Source organism: Sturnira hondurensis, unplaced genomic scaffold (assembly GCF_014824575.4).
Source record: "Sturnira hondurensis isolate 20B ecotype Veracruz unplaced genomic scaffold, ASM1482457v3 Scaffold0022566, whole genome shotgun sequence".
Taxonomy (NCBI): Eukaryota; Metazoa; Chordata; class Mammalia; order Chiroptera; family Phyllostomidae; genus Sturnira; species Sturnira hondurensis.
Genome location: NW_028095197.1, coordinates 2,723,249 through 2,743,794, shown reverse-complemented (window position 1 = coordinate 2,743,794; position 20,546 = coordinate 2,723,249). Strand labels below are relative to the sequence as shown.

At 40.3% G+C, this 20,546-nt stretch overlaps 1 protein-coding gene across 5 annotated transcripts in view; it reads right to left on the bottom strand.

Moving 5' to 3' along the window:
* The window catches only part of NTRK2 (neurotrophic receptor tyrosine kinase 2), a 319,680-nt gene that overhangs the window by 236,313 nt on the left and 62,821 nt on the right, over nt 1–20,546 (bottom strand). For all 5 annotated transcript variants that reach the window (XM_037035692.1, XM_037035693.1, XM_037035694.1 and 2 more), the window contains exons 9-11: nt 16,044–16,079; nt 13,714–13,814; nt 7,849–7,948 (exon numbers count right to left, since the gene is read on the bottom strand). In XM_037035692.1, coding sequence (XP_036891587.1) covers nt 7,849–7,948; nt 13,714–13,814; nt 16,044–16,079 — 237 coding nt within the window. The remainder of the gene's footprint in view (nt 1–7,848; nt 7,949–13,713; nt 13,815–16,043; nt 16,080–20,546) is intronic.

The following is a 20,546-nucleotide window of genomic DNA, read 5'->3' as shown; positions in this document are numbered from 1 at the left end:
TCAGTAGATCGAGCATGGGCCTGTGAAGCAGGAGGTCGACGGTTTGATTCCCAGTCAGGGCACATGGCTGGGTTGCAGACTAGGTCCCCAGCAGGGGACACATGAGAGGCAACCACGCATTAATGTTTCTCTCCCATTCTTTCTCCTTCCCATCCCCTCTCTCTAAAAATAAATAAATAAAATGTTTTTAAAAATAACCACCTCTCATAGAATCAGTTTAATGAGCCAGGCACTAAATTAAATACTGATTTAATTCTTTTATTCACCTGAGAGATAGATATTATTGCCTCATTTAACCAAAGAGGAATCTAAGATTTAGAGAGTTTAAAAATCTGCCCAAAATGATGCTCAGCTGGTGGGAAATATGGGATTTGTACCTGAACTTATCTGATTCATAAGTCCCCAATGTTATGTATCTCTATGCTCCTAGGTCTGAAGACTAAAGAGGTGACATCTCACAAACAAAAAAGGATGTGAAGTATTCTAATAGGCTATCTTCTGAATCATCGCATGACTATTCTGCTGATTTAAAGCTAAGCTTATCTCCACAATCATTCAGTATTCTTGCCCAAAATAAAGTAAGCTAAAATCAGAGCATATGTTAGAATTTAAGCCAAGTTATATGTGTTCTTCGTCAATTCTAAAAATCTTGTCCAGCAACATCAGATGCTAGAAGTGAAAAGAAGAAAACCAAAAGAGAGAGTAAAGAATGTAAAATTCGGAAGCACAGAGATGTGGAAGGACAAAATGTCGGGGGCGGAAATAAAGGTAGAAAAGAAAAACAAAGAAGGAAAAGAAGAAAACCAGCATGTTTTCCAATTTGGGAAATCCTTTTTAAAGTACACCACCATCTGTGCAAAAGATCAACCTGAGTTCACTACAGGATTTATGGAGGACCAAAGAAAGGGTAACAATTTTACCTTTTAAATACAAAATCTAATTTCTTAAGGAACCCTCCCCCTTTTAGTGAAACTAGTAATGTGGGAAGTCCCTAAACAATACTGAGAGCACTTCCTACATTACAGGCAAACCCGGAATCTCCCCTGAATCTCAGGATTCACTGGAAGTGTGGGTTGCCCCCGTGAGACCAGTAATTTTAAAAGTTCAATGTTAGTGCACTTTCAAAGCTAAGGGAAAAAAGCTGCTTCTTCCATTTCTGTCTTGGGTGATCTGGCCAGTTGCTAAAAGTTTTTACCCCTTTTCAAGATGCTGCAAAGAATAAGCATGATTTGTCTTCATAGAGACATGACTCAAATGTTGCCCGAAAAGAAGTAAAAGCAGACCTTCCCACTCCCCCCATCAAACACGCAGAGAAAACACTTTGATAATATCTCTAAATGACGGGACAGAAATGCTTGGGCCAATTCTTTTCTTTTGATAAATTTCCAATTTGTCAAATTACCAGATAACTCTTTCAAATGATGTTTTTTTCCCCGAAATTTCTGAGAATTTGATTTTTATTTAAAAAGTTTGTTCTCTGCTAAGAGAGAGTAAACTATACTTGAAGCTCCCTCTGAAGCTGGAGGGAAGGGCAGTTAAAATGGTTCCTGTGAAAACCTATGTTCGGTCATACTACTTTGGAGGTTCACATTTCCTCATTATAAAAGAGAATCAACAATGCTCATTACTTACTTTATAAAAAGAGTTAATCACTAAGTTCTTCAAGATTTCTTTTTCTTTTTATTAGTGGCTTTTTAACTCCAGAAAGACAAAACAATACTTTTGGTCTCACGGAAAATGTCACACTGAGTCATTCAAATGTCTTTACTCCATGCAGCTACGTACAAGAAAGAGTACTTCAAATTAAGTTTTAAATTTTTTCAAAAAGATTAAAGGTCTAATTCTAAAAACATACACAGAGCAAAACTGATAAAAGAAATAGGGTAGGAAGAGCCTTCCTAATAAGCAAGACACAGAAACTAAAATGGAAGAAAGGAACAGATTTGATTCTATACTAAATATTTCTTTCCAAAGACACTATTTAAAAAGTCAAGAATAGAGGAAAATGTGAACAACATGTACAATCATTGAAAGATTGATTTTTATACATATAAACATATAATTTGTAAGATAAGTCTATAAATCAACAAGTAAAGATAAATGCTTCTTATTCTTCACATAATAAAGTTGTTTAACCTTACTATTAATCAAAATATCATTTTAACTGAATTGGAAAAATATAAAAGACTAATACAGATGAATGTATAAACGAAAAGTTGGTGGGAGTATAAATTGATGAAGCACTTTTGCAAGGTAATCTATTAATATCAATATTTAAAATATACACATTTTTCTCAGCAATCTATTTCCAAGTATCTGTCTTAATTATAAGATATTATTTGAAATAATTTTCTGTAAATTTGATTAAAATGTAAATGTCCATTTCAAGGAGAAAATAAATCACAATTCATCTACAACAATAATAGCCAATATTTGTATAACAATTACTAAATGTCAGGGACTTTCCCAAGTGCTTCACTCACGTAAACACAGTTTGTCTTAACACAACCTCACAAGGTCCATACAACTAACTACTGCCCTCAGCAGTTGCTGAAGCCCGAAAGGATGAGAAACTTGCTCAAAGTCACACACCTTGTGATGGACATAGCCAGGTTTCACACAGAAGTAGCCTGACACCAGACTACTCAAAAACACCGTTAAATAAAACACAGTACAGACCTCAGTACTGACATGGTAAGATCTACAAGGCAGATGGGACCCTTAAAGTAGGGGAAAGAGGAGAACATCTGTAATAGTGTCGACAATAAAAAATAGTAAAAAGAAAAAAAGATGCAGGCAAAATTAGCATTATAATTTCTTTATGAAACCACAAGTGAATATATCTATTTGATTATCTACATAATAAGGGAAGCTATGCATTTTCTTATTCATACAACCTATGCATTCTAGATGGTTTGAGAAGAGAAATGTCCACTTTTAGTTCTATTTCCAAAGTGCCTGAAATTGTGAAAATAAGCATTGATTCATGTGTTACTCTCACAATTTTTTAATGTTATTTGTCTTGAAAAAATAGTGGGGTGGGAATCGGTGGGGGGGCATATGGAAAACAGTTTGTCCTTACAGATGTTTCCACAACTGGTTCTGGCTTTTGGTCACATTTTTCCCTCTTTTAAAAGTCGATCCAAATATCTGTTAAACTCAACCTCCTAAGCCTTCCAGAATTGTTTTCAGCTCATAGAAAAGGCTTTAACCTTCGACCTCTTTAGCTTTGGCCCCAGTATGTTTATGACTATTTTTAAATAGCCAAATTTTTGGTTGCTGTTGAAAGACATTTAGAAGATCATTTATAAGAGGAGAAACTTAAACTCTGGACCTTGACTCTGAACTTAAGAACACATGGCTCTGCATGCTTAGGCAGTGTAGTTGTTCGGTCAGTAAGTAGTTAGAAACATCCACCGCTCAAAAGCAGAAATAAATGCAAAGGAAATACAGAGACTGTTGAGTTGGAATGAGAGAAAGCCTTCCCTCTCCAATGCCTCCTGCAGAATTTCTTAGTGTCCCTTAGGTATTTACTCTAGAAAGACAAAGATATATCAATACCTGGGGAACAGATATCATATGTGCACTTTCATCATGAAACGCAAGGATCTCAAAGCTGATGGCCAAAACTATTCTTACCATTGTGATGAGTGCCAAGCTCCCTCCACCCTTCTGGCTCTCTTACATTTTTTCCAGCCCTGTACACCATCAACACCATCAGGCAGGCTCCCCACATAGAGCATTCTTGGAAGCCAGGGCAGCCCCTGGGCCCCCAGATGCTTGCATTTCCCCTTCATGGGCACTTCAACATTTTCAATGAGCAAAGGGAGCCAGGAAGCATTATGAGAGCTAAACACAGTGAGAGCACTCAGAGGCCTGGTTGCCTGTTCCTTGGGCAATAAAGCTGCTCTGGAAAAACCTTTCTGGCCCATTTCAGTGGAAATTAAAATTAAAATAAATCAGAGGCAGCCTTAAAAGAAAATGGATAAAATTACACTTTTACATGTAGGAATATCAATTCCTACATGTAGAGACATACAATTGGATACATGTGTTCCACATTTTATGCATCAATAGTAAGCACACATATGATTGATCCCAATACAAATGGCCAAACACTAACAGGAGAGCCTTATTTGGAACTTCTGCAATTATGATAACTAGATATTTGACCAAAAAGCAATAGGGCAGTTTAAAGGCACAGAAAAGAGCATGGAAAAATGCACTGGGGTAAATTCTACCATTTGATATCATCTTCCAAACACAGCCCGTAGTCTCTTGGTTATAGAAACAAGAAGTTTAAAACACATCAAGCCATAATGCAAGATATGTACTAGGTTAACATGCAGATGGGAGCCACTAGCTGCCACTTCTGCTGGATTCAGAGCAGGACAAAGACACATACTCCGAGGCCATACATTCAGAGAGGCAGAAATTGAAGATGTTTGTGTGCAAAAATGGAGAGCCAAAGTGAACCCTCTAAACTTAAACAACAACAATTATCTAAAATAGCATGTGAGAACATAAGACAAAACCTGAACAAAATGAACTCCAGTGTATGGTCATTAATGATCTGGAATAATTAAACAGAAAAGGTGGGGAGGGCTTTGAACCCTTCAGAAACTTAGAAAAGCCTCCCAAACTCTCTTTAACCATTCACAGATGAGCTGTACTCCGAATACTGTTTTCTAATTACCAAACTAAAATGGGCGAAATTGAAAATCCTTTGTGGTCATTCATTCTGTCAATTGTTTTTTGGGTGCCAACTGTGCTTTTGGCATGGGATAAGTAATGATGAAAAAGACCAGCATGAATGTTGTCACCATGGGGCTCACAGTCTGGCCTACCTGTTCTAGATGGCACGACACAACACCGGCATTTGGTTATGGTGAATCAATAGAACAGAGAAAAAACTCTATGACGCTTACAGTCACATAGACCCATCTCCAAAGAGTGCACCACAGCCTCTTGGTTGTATTTTAAAGTCAAATGTTTAAGTCCCTGGTTTGGAATATAGAGATCACCTCCCCATGGAAGCAATGCCATCAATAATGTTTGGGGTCTCAGGTCAATCTATGAGGCTGGAGTGGTCCTGTATTCAGCCATGATGTGATTTTAAGAGGTTTCTGGTTTGTGTTACCCAAGGCCCTTCAACAGTATTAAAATATAGTTTATAATCACGGATTGAGATGGTCAATGCTTAAGACCGAAGTGTGCACTCCTGGGGGTGGGTAAGAAGATGTAATTGCCTGTGGGTGTGCCGGCAGTCCTCCTCTGCCTCGATCTGCCTCAGGACAGGGAACATGAATGGGGACAGAATCTCCTGGAAGGTGCTTATGAGGGCAAGAATTCCACTTAAAATAACTCACTTCCACTTGACCCATTGGTTCTGGCCAAGACTATGCACATTTCGTACCTGGTTACTCAGAAATCACAACTGACACATTTCTTAGTTATTTCAGGAAGTATACCAGTGTTTTTACTTTTTCTTCCCTTTTTCAGACATGTTTTTTTACAGCAGTAATCGCAGCCCTAATAGCATTTACAGTACATTAACGTACATGAATTTTTAAACACCACCCTTTAAGCAGTTTCATGTGTCCTCATTGCATGAGCCTCATCTGCTAGAGCCCCCCAAAGCATCAACTCGGCATCTGACTAGTAAACCAACAGCTCAGCACGGGGTAGTTTTGTTCAAACGATGGCACAGGTAGGCATGCAGCTAAACATAGAAAAAGTAGCTGTTCTAAATAAGAACGTGAGTCTCTGAGACAAATTTTTTAATGATTTAATTTATATTTAGAATTAAGAGAGTGAAGCATGCTGCCTGAAGGAAATCATTTACTGGCTCTCTGACAAAGTTAAGCAAAATTTTTCTTATAATCCATTAAGAATACCCTTAGGTTACATGTGAAAAATGTAGGTGCCTTAGCAGTGATCGCCCCAAATTATCCAAATAAAATACTGTCGCAGTCTCAGTGCCAGAGTCCCTGTATGAATACAATCTTCCCCGAACCCAAATCTCCTCCACTGAGCTACAGGAAATGTGCTAACTTTCAGAGATCATTCAATCGGTCATTTTCCTAATACAAAGTTGGGGTGGAAAGAGGTTCTCAAAGCTGTCGCTGAGCTCCCGAGAGGTGGACTATCCACTCCCTGAAGAGCCTATGAGATAGAGGATCTCAAACTGAACTCTCAGTGTAAGAAAGGGAGAGAGCTAGGAGCTGGCTATTTCCTGTAAAAATCTATGCCTGGGACCGTCCACTCCAAGTGCTTCTACGGAAAGGAAGCCCCTGATCAGAATGAGGACAGCAAAATGCCATGGTAGGTGGCTGACATGCAGCGAGCAGAAGCCTGGTCCAGACTGGGTGCCCGCTGAACAGGTAGATCCAGGAAGGTGTGCAGGACAATGGTTAGTTTGCTTTGCAATGCCTCTCCCGTGTCTTGTCACACTCAGAAAGAGAGCGGGTGGCCCATGTTTATCCCATGGAACAGTGATTCTGAAAGACTATTCCAGCAACATCAGCATCCCTTGCAAACTTCTAGAAATGCCCATTTTTAGGCCCACTGCAGACCTATTAAATCAGAAACCCTCAGGGTGGCCCAGAAATCTTTCATAAGCCCTCCAGGAGTTTCTGATGCCAAGTCCAGTTTGTGAACCACCACCATAGGATTAATTAAAATCACTGTAGCATATAGTTCCTCTCCCAAGGCTCAGTTATAATTGGAAAACGAGAGATCTTTCCACCTCCAAAGGAAATTTCAAGGGTCAGCAGGCAAAGGGGAGTCAGGTAGAGGTTTGGCGGGTTCTAGCCCAAGCTTACCACTACTTCCCTCATTCATCTTGGGTTTGGGAATCTTGGTAACAGGCACTAACAAAGAGAGAGGAGGAAACATCAGGAACAGGTCTGATCCACCCAAGGGCTCAGCGTACATTGGGCGACTTCTAGCTACTTAAACATTCTCTTCCGAGTAAACAAGACACATTAACAGTAGTTGTAATAAACCATACAGATCAAGGAAGCCTACCAGACTTTCTCTCCAATGCAACTAAGACACCATGAAACCTTCTTCACAGCTTTCCCACGATAGTGGCTATTCATAAGAGACCACACAAAATTCAACAATAACATATTAGTCAATATAACTTTAAACTTCTCAGAAAGTGCTCTTAAACCACTGAAACTCTTGACTATAACAAGAACATATAAACAAGTCTCCCTTAAAACTAATTTTCACTCTCTAAAAGAGACCAGCGACCTATTCTTGGGTGACATAATCCCTAATTTTTAATCAAGCACTCAGAATTTTTCCACTTTAAAAGAAAAGTCACTCGTTCATAAAGCTTTGAGGCACCACCAATGGTTGTTGCTCTGCTTCCCAGCACCATTCCAATGTCAAAAGACGAGAATCTGAAAAAGCAGTAGTAGCAGCACCAAAATCACACCACAGAAGGTTTAGGAGTCAAAATGAACAGCAGGAAGATCCTTTCTGCACAAGGTACACACGTCCATCACTAGCCTACTGCCTCGGAGCCTCGCCCGCCTTTCTGAAACCAAAGGGAAACTTGGGTACTATTTGCCTATGTCATCACGAGTCCCTCGATACTCAAGAAACCAGTTCTGTGTCTTCTGGGACAACTGTCCTCATTGGAAAGTGGGTAGTGCTGAGTAACCAACATTGTTTTTCTTTGTCTTGGTTTGTAGTATCATATCCTTGTTGCTATTTTTCAGCCTTAAAACCCAGCGATTGTAAGTCAAGCTGCTTCCTTCTTTAGTGGTAATTAGCATTAGTCATACGCCAAAAATGATTTCACATAAGCAGTAAAATAAACACAACCCTCCTTACCTTTCATGCCAAACTTGGAGTGTCTTGCCAACTTCAGCAGAAACAGCATTACCAGCAAACAAAATCCCACTACAGAGGCGATCACCACCACGGCATAGACCTAGAGAGAGGGAGGCAGAGCAGTTACGGCCTTGCTGACGATTTCCCTCCACCCAGAAGATGAAGGCGATGACCGTTAATATTTATGGAATTCTTACTACGACTTGCTCTTCTAAGAAATGTATGCACATCAATTCACTTAATCCTCAACAACCCTACAATGAAGAATGTAGGTCCTATTATTATTCCTACTTTACAAATGAAAAAAAGTATATAAGCTAAAGCTATAAAATGGCTACCTAGTTAATATTATATAAAGATACAAATACATGTAATTGATATATGTACAGATACATGTAATATATCTATGTTGAGTTATACATGTAGATATTGAATATATCTCTATCTCTTCCTATCTATCTACCTACCTACCTACCTGGAGCAGGGAAGAGAAAAGCATGAATAAAAAATATTGTTAATTTTTGAAGTTGGTGAAAGATATAATGGGATTCATCTTACTATTCTTGTTACTGTGGTACATGTTTAAAAAATGTTCATAACAAAAACATTTTTTAGGTTGGCTATTTTTGCTCTTAGAAGTCAGGGTCTCCTAAAGCAGTGAGTAGGCCCAGAAGGGAGCAAGAGGGCACTTGTGGGTGACTTCACTTGTGAAAGATCATTGGGTTATACATATATGACATGAGCTCTTCTCTATATGTATGATAGAGGTCAATACAAAGGCTTTTTTTTTTAATTAAAAAATGTAATTGCAAGAAGTAGAGAGCGTAAGGGCAGATCTCTGTGAGCCCTGTCACGACCCTGAGCTGGGGGCTGCTGAGGCACCAGCAGGTAACGCTAATGAAACACACACTAATTTTTTAGAAACAAAGGTGGATGCGGGGCTGTCTGTCTCCTGCCATCCTTACTGCTCACGTCAAGGCCCTGCTCCCAAGAGAAGTTTGATTCTCTAAACTGAGAGTTGGCTAACATTTGCTGAAAAGGCAGATGATTTCATTGCTACAGCAAGATCTTAGACTAAGCTAGTGGTCCTCAAATAGAGAAAATATGGCACCCAGCAGACACTCGGCAATTTGGAATTGTTACAACGAGGGGAAAGGCACTACTAGCACCTAGTGGATTGAGGTCAGGGACGCTGCTAGACATCCTAAAGCGCCCCCCCCCCTTTGTGACAACAAAGATTTAGTCATCGACAATAACAAAGGTCATTAGTGCCAAGGCTGAGGACTGCTCTAGTGCCCTCTTCATCTCTACCATATTAAGTGCTGCTTTTCCAAAAGGTGGCTGCTCATTAGCTAGTCTTGCAATAAGGACAAGGCTGATAGAACTCCCTGCTAAAACATGTAACGAAGCAAGAAATAAACCTTTGTTTTTTTAAGCCACTAAGATTTGGGAATTTTTATTACTGCAGCATAGCTTATCCTGACTGATACACCTACCTCACAGTGAGGGCAGCACAGAGTAAGGATTAAGAATATGGGTTCTTGCCCTGGCTGGTGTGGCTCAGTTGGTTGGAGTGTCATCCCATAAACTGAAAACTCAGGGGTTTGGTTCTGGGTCAGCGCACATGCCTAGGTTGTAGGTTTAGTCCCTGGTCGGGGTGCATATGGGAGGCAACTGATCAGTGTTTCTCTCACATCAATGTTTCCCTCTCTCGCTTGCCTCTCTGTCTGGAATCAGTGGACATATCCTTGGGTGAGGATTTAAAACATATATATTTTTTTCTTCCCAAGTTTGAAATTAGATTTACCATTTATTAGCTGTATGGCTTCAAAATTACGTAACCTCTTAGCATCTCATGATCATCATGTGTAAAGAAGGAAATATAATAATTCTACCTTGCTGGTTATAAATTCTCAATGAATTAACACAGATAACAGGACACAGATAGGCTTGGAACAGTATCTGTCTACAATAGATAGTAAATCAATGTCAACTATCATAATAATCATAACAATAATAAAAACAGATTAAGAAAACATTTAATAAGCAGCCCAGTGTCACACCTTTGAAGCTCGGCACTTGAGCCAAAATCTGCCCAAGTATAAATCCTGCAATTTACTCCTTATACTTTCTCTCCAAAGCAAGTGGCTGAGAGTGAAGCCAGGATAATAAAAGCACACGGCAAATCCCTCCACAACACCTTCTCTGATGTCAGATGGAAACAGCATTAAATAAGTCACAAAACACAGGAAAAAAAGCACATGGAAAGCACTTGACCAAAGTAGAGCGAAAGTGTAATAATTCTCCTCTCTGGTATTTCAGCTGTGAGTGGCTTTCCCACAGAAAGCTTTTGCAAATGTCTGAGTGTACACTAAACTCTCTTCACAGTCTATAAACAAACAAAATGATAAGGATTCCTAAAAAGCTAGTTGTGGATCAACTTGTTCTAACCAAGATCATTTCCCTTGAATCTGTCTAATAATTTGGGGAGATTTTTTTAAAAAACTTTATTTCTAACTTTTTCATGGGAAAGAGATCACTGTTTTCTTTTTAATTTTAGCCTCACTTGAGAACTTGCTTATTGATCTTAGAGAGAAAGGAAGAGAGTGAAAGAGAGAAACATTGATATGAGAGAGAAACATCTATCTGGTTGCCTCTCACACGCGCCCTGACCAGGGTTGGAACCCACAACCTAGGTATGTGCCCTGACCGGGAATCCAACCGTGACTTTCCCGTTTATGGGATGACATTTCAACCAACTGAGCCACATTGGCCAGGCTGAGGTCAGTATTTTAGCTCTAAGTTCTCTACCTTATTATTAGATTCCAGACTTCTGCAGGTAGATGAAAAATACCTAAAGATACAAACTTAAACTCTATTTCATAGATCAGAAACCTAGGATGGAGAAAGGTTAAAGCACCTAGCCTGAGTGCCAGGACCTCTCTGTAGTCCCACGGCAGCCTCTTGTCTCTTCGGAAAGCACATGACTAGTATTTGAGAGATTCTGAGGCCTCTGTGCGCAGGACACCTTACCAGCTGTGAGAGCGAGGACAGAGCCTTCGCTGCTCCAAGCCCCCAGTTCCTCATTTACACTTGGGAATGAGAATATCTGCCCTGCCTTTTCTACATGGCTGACGAATGCTCCATTCAACCTAGAAAATGAGAAGGGGTTCTGCTGCTGAAAAGCGGTCAATGGTCTGCCAACAAATATGTAAACCTGTTGAAGCAGTTGTAAATGTAAAGAATCCTTGAGTAAACAGAGATGCTTGTGATAATGAGAATAATAATTTCCTCAAAAATGGCTCCATCAAAAGCAATTTCATGTACCGTGAATGTGTTGTGGTGAGAATGGGCTCTGTGTGGGGGATTAGCTGGGGTGAGATATGCCAGTTAGGAACTTAAATTAACATTTGGATTCAAAAGAGAAAACTGAAGTTGACATAATTATTAGTAACTGAGATACCCATACGCCTGTGGGCTTAACACGTGCTCTTGAATGCCTATGGACACACACAACTTTCTTAAACCAAAATACTTTAAGTGGTTCGATATGAGAAGAAAAACAGAAATAATTGCACAAGGCAGGAATTGAAAGCATTCCACATTTGACTTACCACAGCATTTGTCTAGCTATTTTATCGTAAAGCATATTTCAATGTAAAGCATATAGTCATCTGTGGAAATACGTGTGTGTCTCCCTATACAGGATGTGCATATTGTGAGCCTCCCATTGTCAAGGCCATAGCCCTGGTTTAAATACACTCCACATCTTTTTATTACTGTACCAAACCCTTAACTCATCAGGCCACTTCCAATCTCTGTCTGCCAACCCAGTCTATAGCATTCACCATGAATCTAATCAGCCTGATTTTTATTGAGGACCTCCTAGGTGCTGGTCATTATTCTAGTGGCTGGGGATACAGCTGTGAAAAATCTTGACCAAGAATCCAGGGAAAGGAAAAAGACATTAAACAAGTAAACAAATAAACAAGCAAGGTCATTGTAGACATTGATAATGACTCAGAAGAAAAAAGAACGGGGTAGTGGCTGCCTGCTGACACCCTTGATAAGTCATGTAATGACCTTCAGGAAATGCATGGTTTATAAAGACAACAGCAAATGTTAGGCTCTGAGATGAGAGTGAGCCTGGAGCATGCAAGAGAGTGTTTTAAAAAGACAGCTGGTGGGCAGGGAAGAGATATGGGAGATGAAGTCAGAGACAGAGACCTGCAAGATATGTCGGACCTTGTCACCCACCGTGAGGAGTTGGGCTTTTATAATAAAAGTTTTATTACGATGTATTGGGAAGACTCTGAGAATGAAAATGAGCAATCTGATTTGTGTTTTTAAAAGGTCACTCAGGCTTCTGTGTAGCGAAAGGAAGATGACAAGGGTGCGAGAGGCGGACAAGGTAGAAGGGGGGCAGAGTCATCCAGGAATGAGCAGTGACGTATGCTCTCTCTGGAAAGGGCCAGACGGGGAATGTTTCTGGCTTTGCAGGCCACGCCGTCTCCGCCTGCCAACGTGGCACAAAAGGAGCCACAGAAAATATGTAAATAGACATGACTATATTCTGATCAAACTTTATTGATGAACAGACATCTTAATTTCATAAAATTTTTATGTGTCATAAATCATTTTTCTTTTTGATTTTTTTCTCAAACCACTTAATAATGTAAAAACTATTCTTAGCCTTCAGACCTCACAGAAACAGGTCATGAGCCAGAGCTTGGCCGGCAGGCCTTAGTTTGCCAACCCTCGAGTTAGCCTGCAGCCGTGGCAGTGCAGGTGGGGACCTACGGATGGGTTTGGAGTTTACAAGGAAGCAGAGTTCACAGGAAGGGCAACTGGCAGCACATGACAAGTGAGAGAAAGGGAAAAATGGAGGAATCGTACTGGGCTTTTACCTGAGCAGCTGACAGATCGCCCTGCCACAGAGCCTGGGAGCCCTGTGACCCTGGAGCTCTCACAGGCCCCTTTCAGTGTCTCCTCACTGCAAAGTGCATCTAACCACCTGGCCCTGTGTGTCAAAACCTCATGACCTGGCACAGGCAACTTCTCCAACCTTGCCTCCAACTGCTGCCTTTTGCCTGCCTTACCTTCCATCAAGACTGTTTTCCAGTCTGCAGGCTCTTGTTCACACCCTTCAAATCCCTTCCCTTCTGTTCCTCTTTGTCCAAATCCCAGGCATGTTGCACAGGCCGCAGAAAATGCCACCTGTCCCACAAAGACTCCTCTGGCCCTCCCAGCAGGAAGGAACAGAGCGCCTGCCCCTCTACTTCTGTTTCTCAAACCACACACCACTCCTCCACTTGTACAAAGTGCTAGTGTTCACATCTCCAACCACTGACTGAACTTCAAGCTCCAAAAAGAATGGACCTTAGTTTCATTCATATTGTTTATATTCTCCCACATATATCCATATATATCCTTACATATGCTGGGCGCTAATGCTTTTATTAAAATATTTAAGCAGACAGGTGTGGAAGGCAGGAGTAATTAATTATACATGTGCCTGTACCAGAAAGCTGCTTTCTTGCTCTTCTAGTGATAACCTTTTACAGCTCAGATATTTAAAACAGGAACCACCAGCATTAAGTCAGGGGCTGCCTTTATCGCTTCTCTTAAACCTTTCCATGAGTTTCGCTGAACTGCAATGCCCTGTTTCCATCTGAGCAATAAAAACATCCTGTTGAAAGACTTGCCCTGAAGCAGCTCCAAAGGTCTTCTTTCTGTTGTTTATTTAATTTTAGACAAATATTTTGAAAAAATACATAAATAAAGACAATACGATAGCTACCTGCAACATGCAGGCATCCAAAACGCCGAGAACCAACCTAGGAAACAACTCTCTATCTCACTCACCGAGAGATGCTCCCGGCCCCTTTTGTTAGCATTGTCTCTGGAAGAATTTTCATTACTTCTGTTCGTGGTGTCCCCGATGTCATTTGCTACAGTCCCATAATCTTAAATTGGAGAAAAGGGAAAGAGAAGAAACCATGAAGTTGTCATTAGGCTGTCGACAAACACAAGGCCATAGTACGACCCAAGAACAAAGCCAGACACATCACAAGATTTCACACGGCTGACAGCCCAGCCAGGGAGGAATAGGACCTGACTGTTGGGTTAAATCCCTTGTGGTGATGGGACTGCACAGTGCCAACCCTGCACAGTACTCAACCCGGATCTCTACATCCTCATCTCGTTTTGTGGGCAAATTCTGAACCTGGTTTGGGATTTTTCTCTGCACAAGAATATGTCCCCTTTCTGATAAAGTATTTAATATAAATACAAAAGAGAATCAATCATCTAAGAATCACACATTTATAGATCAAGTTTGTACATGTTCTGTATAAATATATAAATGCTTTGTATTTTTATTCTAAATAGATATGGTGTCTATCATATGTATCCTGAACAAACAACCTCATTAAATCAGTCCCAGCTAAACTTCTCTGGATAGGATTTTCACACAAGCCTTGGGGTAACCAATTTAAATTATATTTTTATTAGCAGAGAGTCCCTTTGAAATTGGGTAACAGAAAAAGCATCTATTTTCTGTTTGCTGTTTTGTGACTGACTGTAAAACTACATTCTCACCATTTCCATTGTTAATATATTAAAACTTAATTTCAAACACTAAGAGATATCATTTACTTGCTTATTTTTCCCTCTTCATATTCCACCCAGCCACTCATGCAAAATTAAGTCATTAAAGTATCTGTGGGGTAATATAAGGACACTCCAACCCAAAGACCCAAAGTGGTATCTGAGGCCAGTGGAAAGATGACACTAAGTCTTAAAATTACTGGACAGGAGTCCAAAGCACAATTTTAAAATGTTAAATCACAATTCAAACATGTTTCTTTGTGATACAATTTGAGATACTCTTCCTGTAAACCATATCAAGACAAATAAAAACAAAAACACACAAATCACATGCACAAAATCATCCAAACCATAGCATGAACAAATCATAGCTTACCATGTATAAAGCAGGTCAAGACAATATAATCCCCAGTTAAAATTAGCTCAAGTTAAATGCACATATAACAAGCACATAAACACAGAATCCTTTAAAAAAAGTCAATGTGCATATAAAAATTAAAATTGAAGAATAAAATATTTCATGAAATAAATACATAAATATAATATTTAACCGCTCTAACTTTTAATCAACCTTAAACTTTAAGCCGAGTCTTGAAAGTTAACTGCCACTTCCCCAACAGAGGCCTCCTGGTCAGGAAGGTAGCTTAAAAATCTGCTAAAGGGGCATTTTTACATCTAGAAAAACTTTCTGACATTTGATTAAAATATCAAAGTACAGATGAGATGTTTAGTTAAAAGTTAGTACAGTGGGCCTTTGGTTTCTTCCCTTCCACATTTCTAAAACACCACCATTTTATTCCAGGGGTTCAAGCACATTCTCCAGGGAAGCTGGTCTAAGTTAGTCAAGGGTTAATCCATCCTGTTTATCAGTAATGGAGGCAAGATGGATCATGGCCCAACTGAGTTTTGAATCAGGCACAAGGAGGGCCAGATGGAGGTTTCTGGAAACATTATCTTTCTTCTGGAGTCCTTTCAGAAACTCTCCCCTTTCTCCCATCAATGTGAATGACTGTAGCCTCTCCGTTGACTGCATTCAATAACCCATAAGGGAGGCCAGTCATCAGTGAAATCAGAACAATGGGCAGAGGAGGGTAGAAATGAATAAAAGCTGGGCCCCAGCTTTTAAACCCAATAACAGGATTGAGCTGCTGGTTTAACCCACCCTAATCTGCCCTGCCTCTGAGGTCCTGTCTGTGAGCCAAACTTTCTTATTGTACAAAAAACATAATTTTGAATTGGGTTTACTGTCATAACTAGAAACTGATACACCACCCTTTTCTTGGTAGCCGTGGCTTTTAAACAGGTAATTAGTTCCCAATTATGGAAACAAATTGTCTGTTACAGCAGAATGGATTTACTACTTCCAAGAACAGAGCATGAGAGAGAAAATGCTATTTACAGGCACTGTAAATATCAAGGGGAAAAGGCCATCAATATTGAATGATTTTTTTCTGAAATGTCATTTTAGCCTATGTAATGATTGAAATGTATATTTAACTGAACTTCAAGGTCTTCTTTCAGTTGATTTATTTCATGCTATATAAATTTTTTGAGTAAATACAAAATAAAGACAACATGATAGCTACCTTCATAAATTACCTCAGGATAGTTTGGGTCTGCACCTGAAAAAGCAAAACAAAGTAAAGATCTGTAAGTGTGCATACAAAGTTTGAAAAGTACTACCTTATACCCACAAAATGTGCTAAATGTATATTGAAGATTTTATAAGTGAATAGATTATTCTATAGAACAGGTAAATAAAACCTGAAATTCTCAGTTTGCTTTATGTTAACTCTGTTCCCCTCCCCTGTCCCACAACCTCCAGCCCTCTAAAAAAGAAAAAAAAAATAAAGAAAACCCACAAATCACTTTAGATGGCAAAACTTCAGCAATCAATGAATCATGACCTTTTATTTTTGCTGTTTCTATTACACAGTTGGCTATTTTCATTGCAGTTTTGGTTATTTTCATCCCAGAGACAGATCATTTCTGTATCACTCTTATTATTCTCTGATGATTTGGGGGTAACTTTCAAACAATGTTTTGGCAGCTCTATTTACATTCATGAACACATTAGCACCTGGCCTGTGTGATGGTATCTAAAACACAATTGTGCCCTCTGCTTGGTCTTCAGGGAGGCTGTGAAGGCTAAATAGAATCTTTTCTTTCTTTTTTTTTTTTTTGCCCTGACACAAGAAAAAAATTAATGTACTTTCTCTACTGAAATTATTTACGTATAAGAGATTATAAATTAAAATGCCAAATAGAAATCCAAAGTATATCCACTTAATTTTTTGGATGACTCTGTATTCACCAAGGTGATCAGACTCTTCTGCTTAAAAATAGTCCCATGAGAATTTGCAGTAACATTTTAAAATCTTTTTATTTTTTAAAGATTTTATTGATCTATTTTAGAGAGAGGGGAAGGGAGGGAGAAAGAGAGGGAGAGAAACATCAATGTGTGGTTGCCTCTTGTGCACCCCGCACTAAGGACCCAGCCTGCAACCCAGACATTTGTCCTAGCTGGGAATTGAACAGCCAAACCTTTGGTTCACAGGCCAGCACTCTATCCACTGAGCCACACCAGCCAGAGCACATTTTTAAATCTTTTTAAAAGTCACTGTCAACAAGAACTGGTGACAAAAAATATTTCCTACTTATTCTCCATTCAGAACTAACTGGGCCTCTATATGAAAGTCTACTTAGAAATAAAATTAAATTTTGATATAACATTTAAGTGATCACAAAATAAATTTCCAAAGCTACTTCCTATGCTTTTAGTCTTCACTTACCACATGAAAAAGTAAAACTTGTAAACCTTAAACTTCACTCAGTTCTCATTTCACTTTTGAACCTTTAGCAGAAAAAAAATACTATTTTAAAATAAGGTAAAACCAGCCAATTTTCTGCTCCTGTATTCCCTGGAGAATAATTAAGCTTTGGCCTGAATGAAGAACCAAATAAATATAGCCCTAATATTTAAATTAAAATTCTAACACAGTGCAACTAGAAGAACACCTACTTCAGCAGGAGAAAAATTAAACAGGTGATGGTGCACTTTCACGCAGGGCGGCTGCACACGGATGTGCAGCCCGGGCCCCGGGCTCTCAGGAGCGCCTTTTGGGCCGCTGTCTGTGTGAGGGGCGCCATTCACAGTGCACCCCTGTGCAGCACGTGAATGGCCCTGCATCGATTCACGCAAAGTCATCGATGCCAGGTAAATTTCTACTGAATTTTGAGTTTTATTATCCCAGACGCCATTTCTGCATGTCAGGCTGCAATACGTCAGTATGTATCGTCAGAATTGTCTGTCGCTGCTGTGACATTCCAGAGGAGGGCCCTGAAAGCTGCCCTGGAGTTTGAGAGGTAACTCAGTGAGTAAAGCAGCAGGAAATCCCAGGGGCAGCCCTGGTCATACCATTTGCTGGGCAGCCATCCACATGCTGATGTCCTTTTCCTTTGCAAAGTTCCTGGACCAAATGGTGTCCCCTCACTGTGAGGATTTCTTACCCCTGCTGAAGGAAAAGTCCTACAACCTCAAGTCAGAAAGTCATTCTTCGAAATTCTCAGCAATCTATTACTTTAAGGAATCCCATTCTGGTCCCTTTCTCCATTGTACCCTCAAATGTACAGTCTGAATGTGCAAGGCTTGCCCACCAGAGTCCACTCTTCACTGCTAGACCTCACTCCAGGTGCCCAGGACCCAGACTTTCCTCCCCACAAGCCCTAAATACATGTGACAGGGTTGGCCAGACTTTCCTCTACATCTGTCACTCCACTGGTGGCCTACTACCAGTATCAGCACCTTGTGACCCAAGACAAAAGGGAGGGAGGGCTAAGGGTTGAGCCAGGAGAGATGGTCTTGGGTGGCCACATGCTCGCTCATTACCTCTCACACATGTCTCACCGAAGAGCTCATGGAGCAGGGGCCATGGATGAGGATCATCTCTACCAAAACCACTATGAGGGTAATGCCCCCAAAATGGAATTATCTTCTGGAGGGTGGGCCCCTTGAAATATAGGCTTCCCCTGCTGGGTGAGTGTTCTGGGAACCCATCGTACATGGTACACCCATGTGTCAGTGTACCAGCTGGTGTTGCTGTGAGAGGCTGTGTTCAGCTTCAGTGAATTTTTTAAATTCCTTCAATGCATTTGCCCATACTGTGACCCAAAACAGCATGACCCCTGCGCCCCACCCTCCCTATTCACCCAATCTCACTCTGAGTGACTATTTTTCCCCTGGATGAAAAAAGTCCTCAAAGGGAAATGTTTTGCTGATGTGGAAAATGTGAAACAAAACACAGCAGGAGCACTAAAAGGCATCAAAATCTATGAATATTAAAAATTGTTTTGAAAAGGCAGAAAACTATACTTGAACAACAACACATTTTTTTAAAAGTTTTAAAAAAGAATAAAATAAAAACAAAAACTGTTTTGAGCAGTAGAAAAAAACATCTCAATAGCTGTACTGCACCAAACGGAGAGCACTTTGAAGGGGACTGAAGTTTAAACCTGGGGGAATGAAGACAGAGTTTGGGGGTCCTCCCTTATGTGTTCCACAATGGAACTCCAAAAGTCTGACAATGCGAACTTCGAACCATGCCTTCTGGCTCATTATGAAGATATAATTGGAGGAGGATATCATCTATTTTATTTAACAGTAACTTAATTTGATTTATATATTTTAAGTGGTTAGATACAAGTGTGAGGACCTTCTTCTGTACAAGGGTGGCCCACCACCCCAGACTGCCTGAAACCAAGGGGATTCCTGAGACACTGGACTTAAAATTTTAAAACTGGGATAGTCGCAAGCAAATTCCTGCAGTTTGTCAGAAATAAGGCTCTCTCTGAGCAGACTTTTAATGCTAAAACTGGGACTAGTCAGGCACCCTGGTTTGTGCTCAGGCCCACAGAGACCCCATACCCATCACCACCCACTTTTACAAATACAGTCCCTTAAGAAAGTAGTAAGACATCGTGAGGATGTGGATCCAGGTTTATCTAAGCCACACAGTGACAGGGCCTCAGTGAAGATGACTGACAGGTGCCACCCACATCTTCACAGAAAGGGAACCCCCAGCACATTCCTCACACAAAACTCCAGGGAAAATCCAAAACATCAAAACAATTTGTCAAGTATCGAAGAGTGGGATTTAGGGGTAGGATCTAAAATACATAGATTAGCCCATAATCTGTAACACAGTTATCTTCCAGACTTCTGATACCTATCAGTGCGTGCTTTTCCTACCAACCTGACCAGCAAAGCCATCAGGTCACATCTAAAATTTCTGAAAAGCACTACATTGTCCTACCTTCAGTTTCCCAGCTGCATGAGATGTATTGTCACTTTACTGTCACTGCCAGCAAGAGCCAAATTTAGCACCAGATTATGAAACTCACAGAAAGATAATGTGGGAGGAACAATGATGGTTTTTCCCCCTCCTGAGCATACTGTACTATGTCTGATGAGGGCCCACTCGTCACCATAAAGAAATAAATGCCTCCTCATGTACAAAGGTTTGGGGAGCCTGGCCCAGTGAGGAGCAGAGACCTAGACTTTATGAAAAACAAGGGTCCCATTATTCCCACTGGCCCCAGCTCATCGACACAGTGTTTTGCTTCTAGCAACCTCTCAGTGAAGTGAACCTCCCGTGACGTTCACACTTCCATAGTGAGGGGGTTAGTGACATCATTTTAAATGCAGACATAGGGACAAACGTCACCACTTTCCTTTCCAATTTCTGGTAATGGTCAAATTTGTAAAATATCCTGCTATTATTAAGTATAATTTATAACTGGGATCTTTTACTTAGTTTAACTATGACTGTCATATAACATTGTTGTATGCCACGCTAGAAAATCCTGTTGTTGATATTCAGGACTCAAAGGTGACTAAGGACAGGCAAAGACTATCTCTGAGGGAGAAAAAGCCAACAGAAAGAGGATGGATGAACGATACATGAATAGCATCCAGCTTGAGTAATGCACGTGTCCTGGGGATTTGAGAAGGGTTATGCTTCCTTGAAATCTATCCTAGTAGCTCTCGTTGGGTGAGAAATCTCAACTATAGACAACAGGAGGGGGCACCA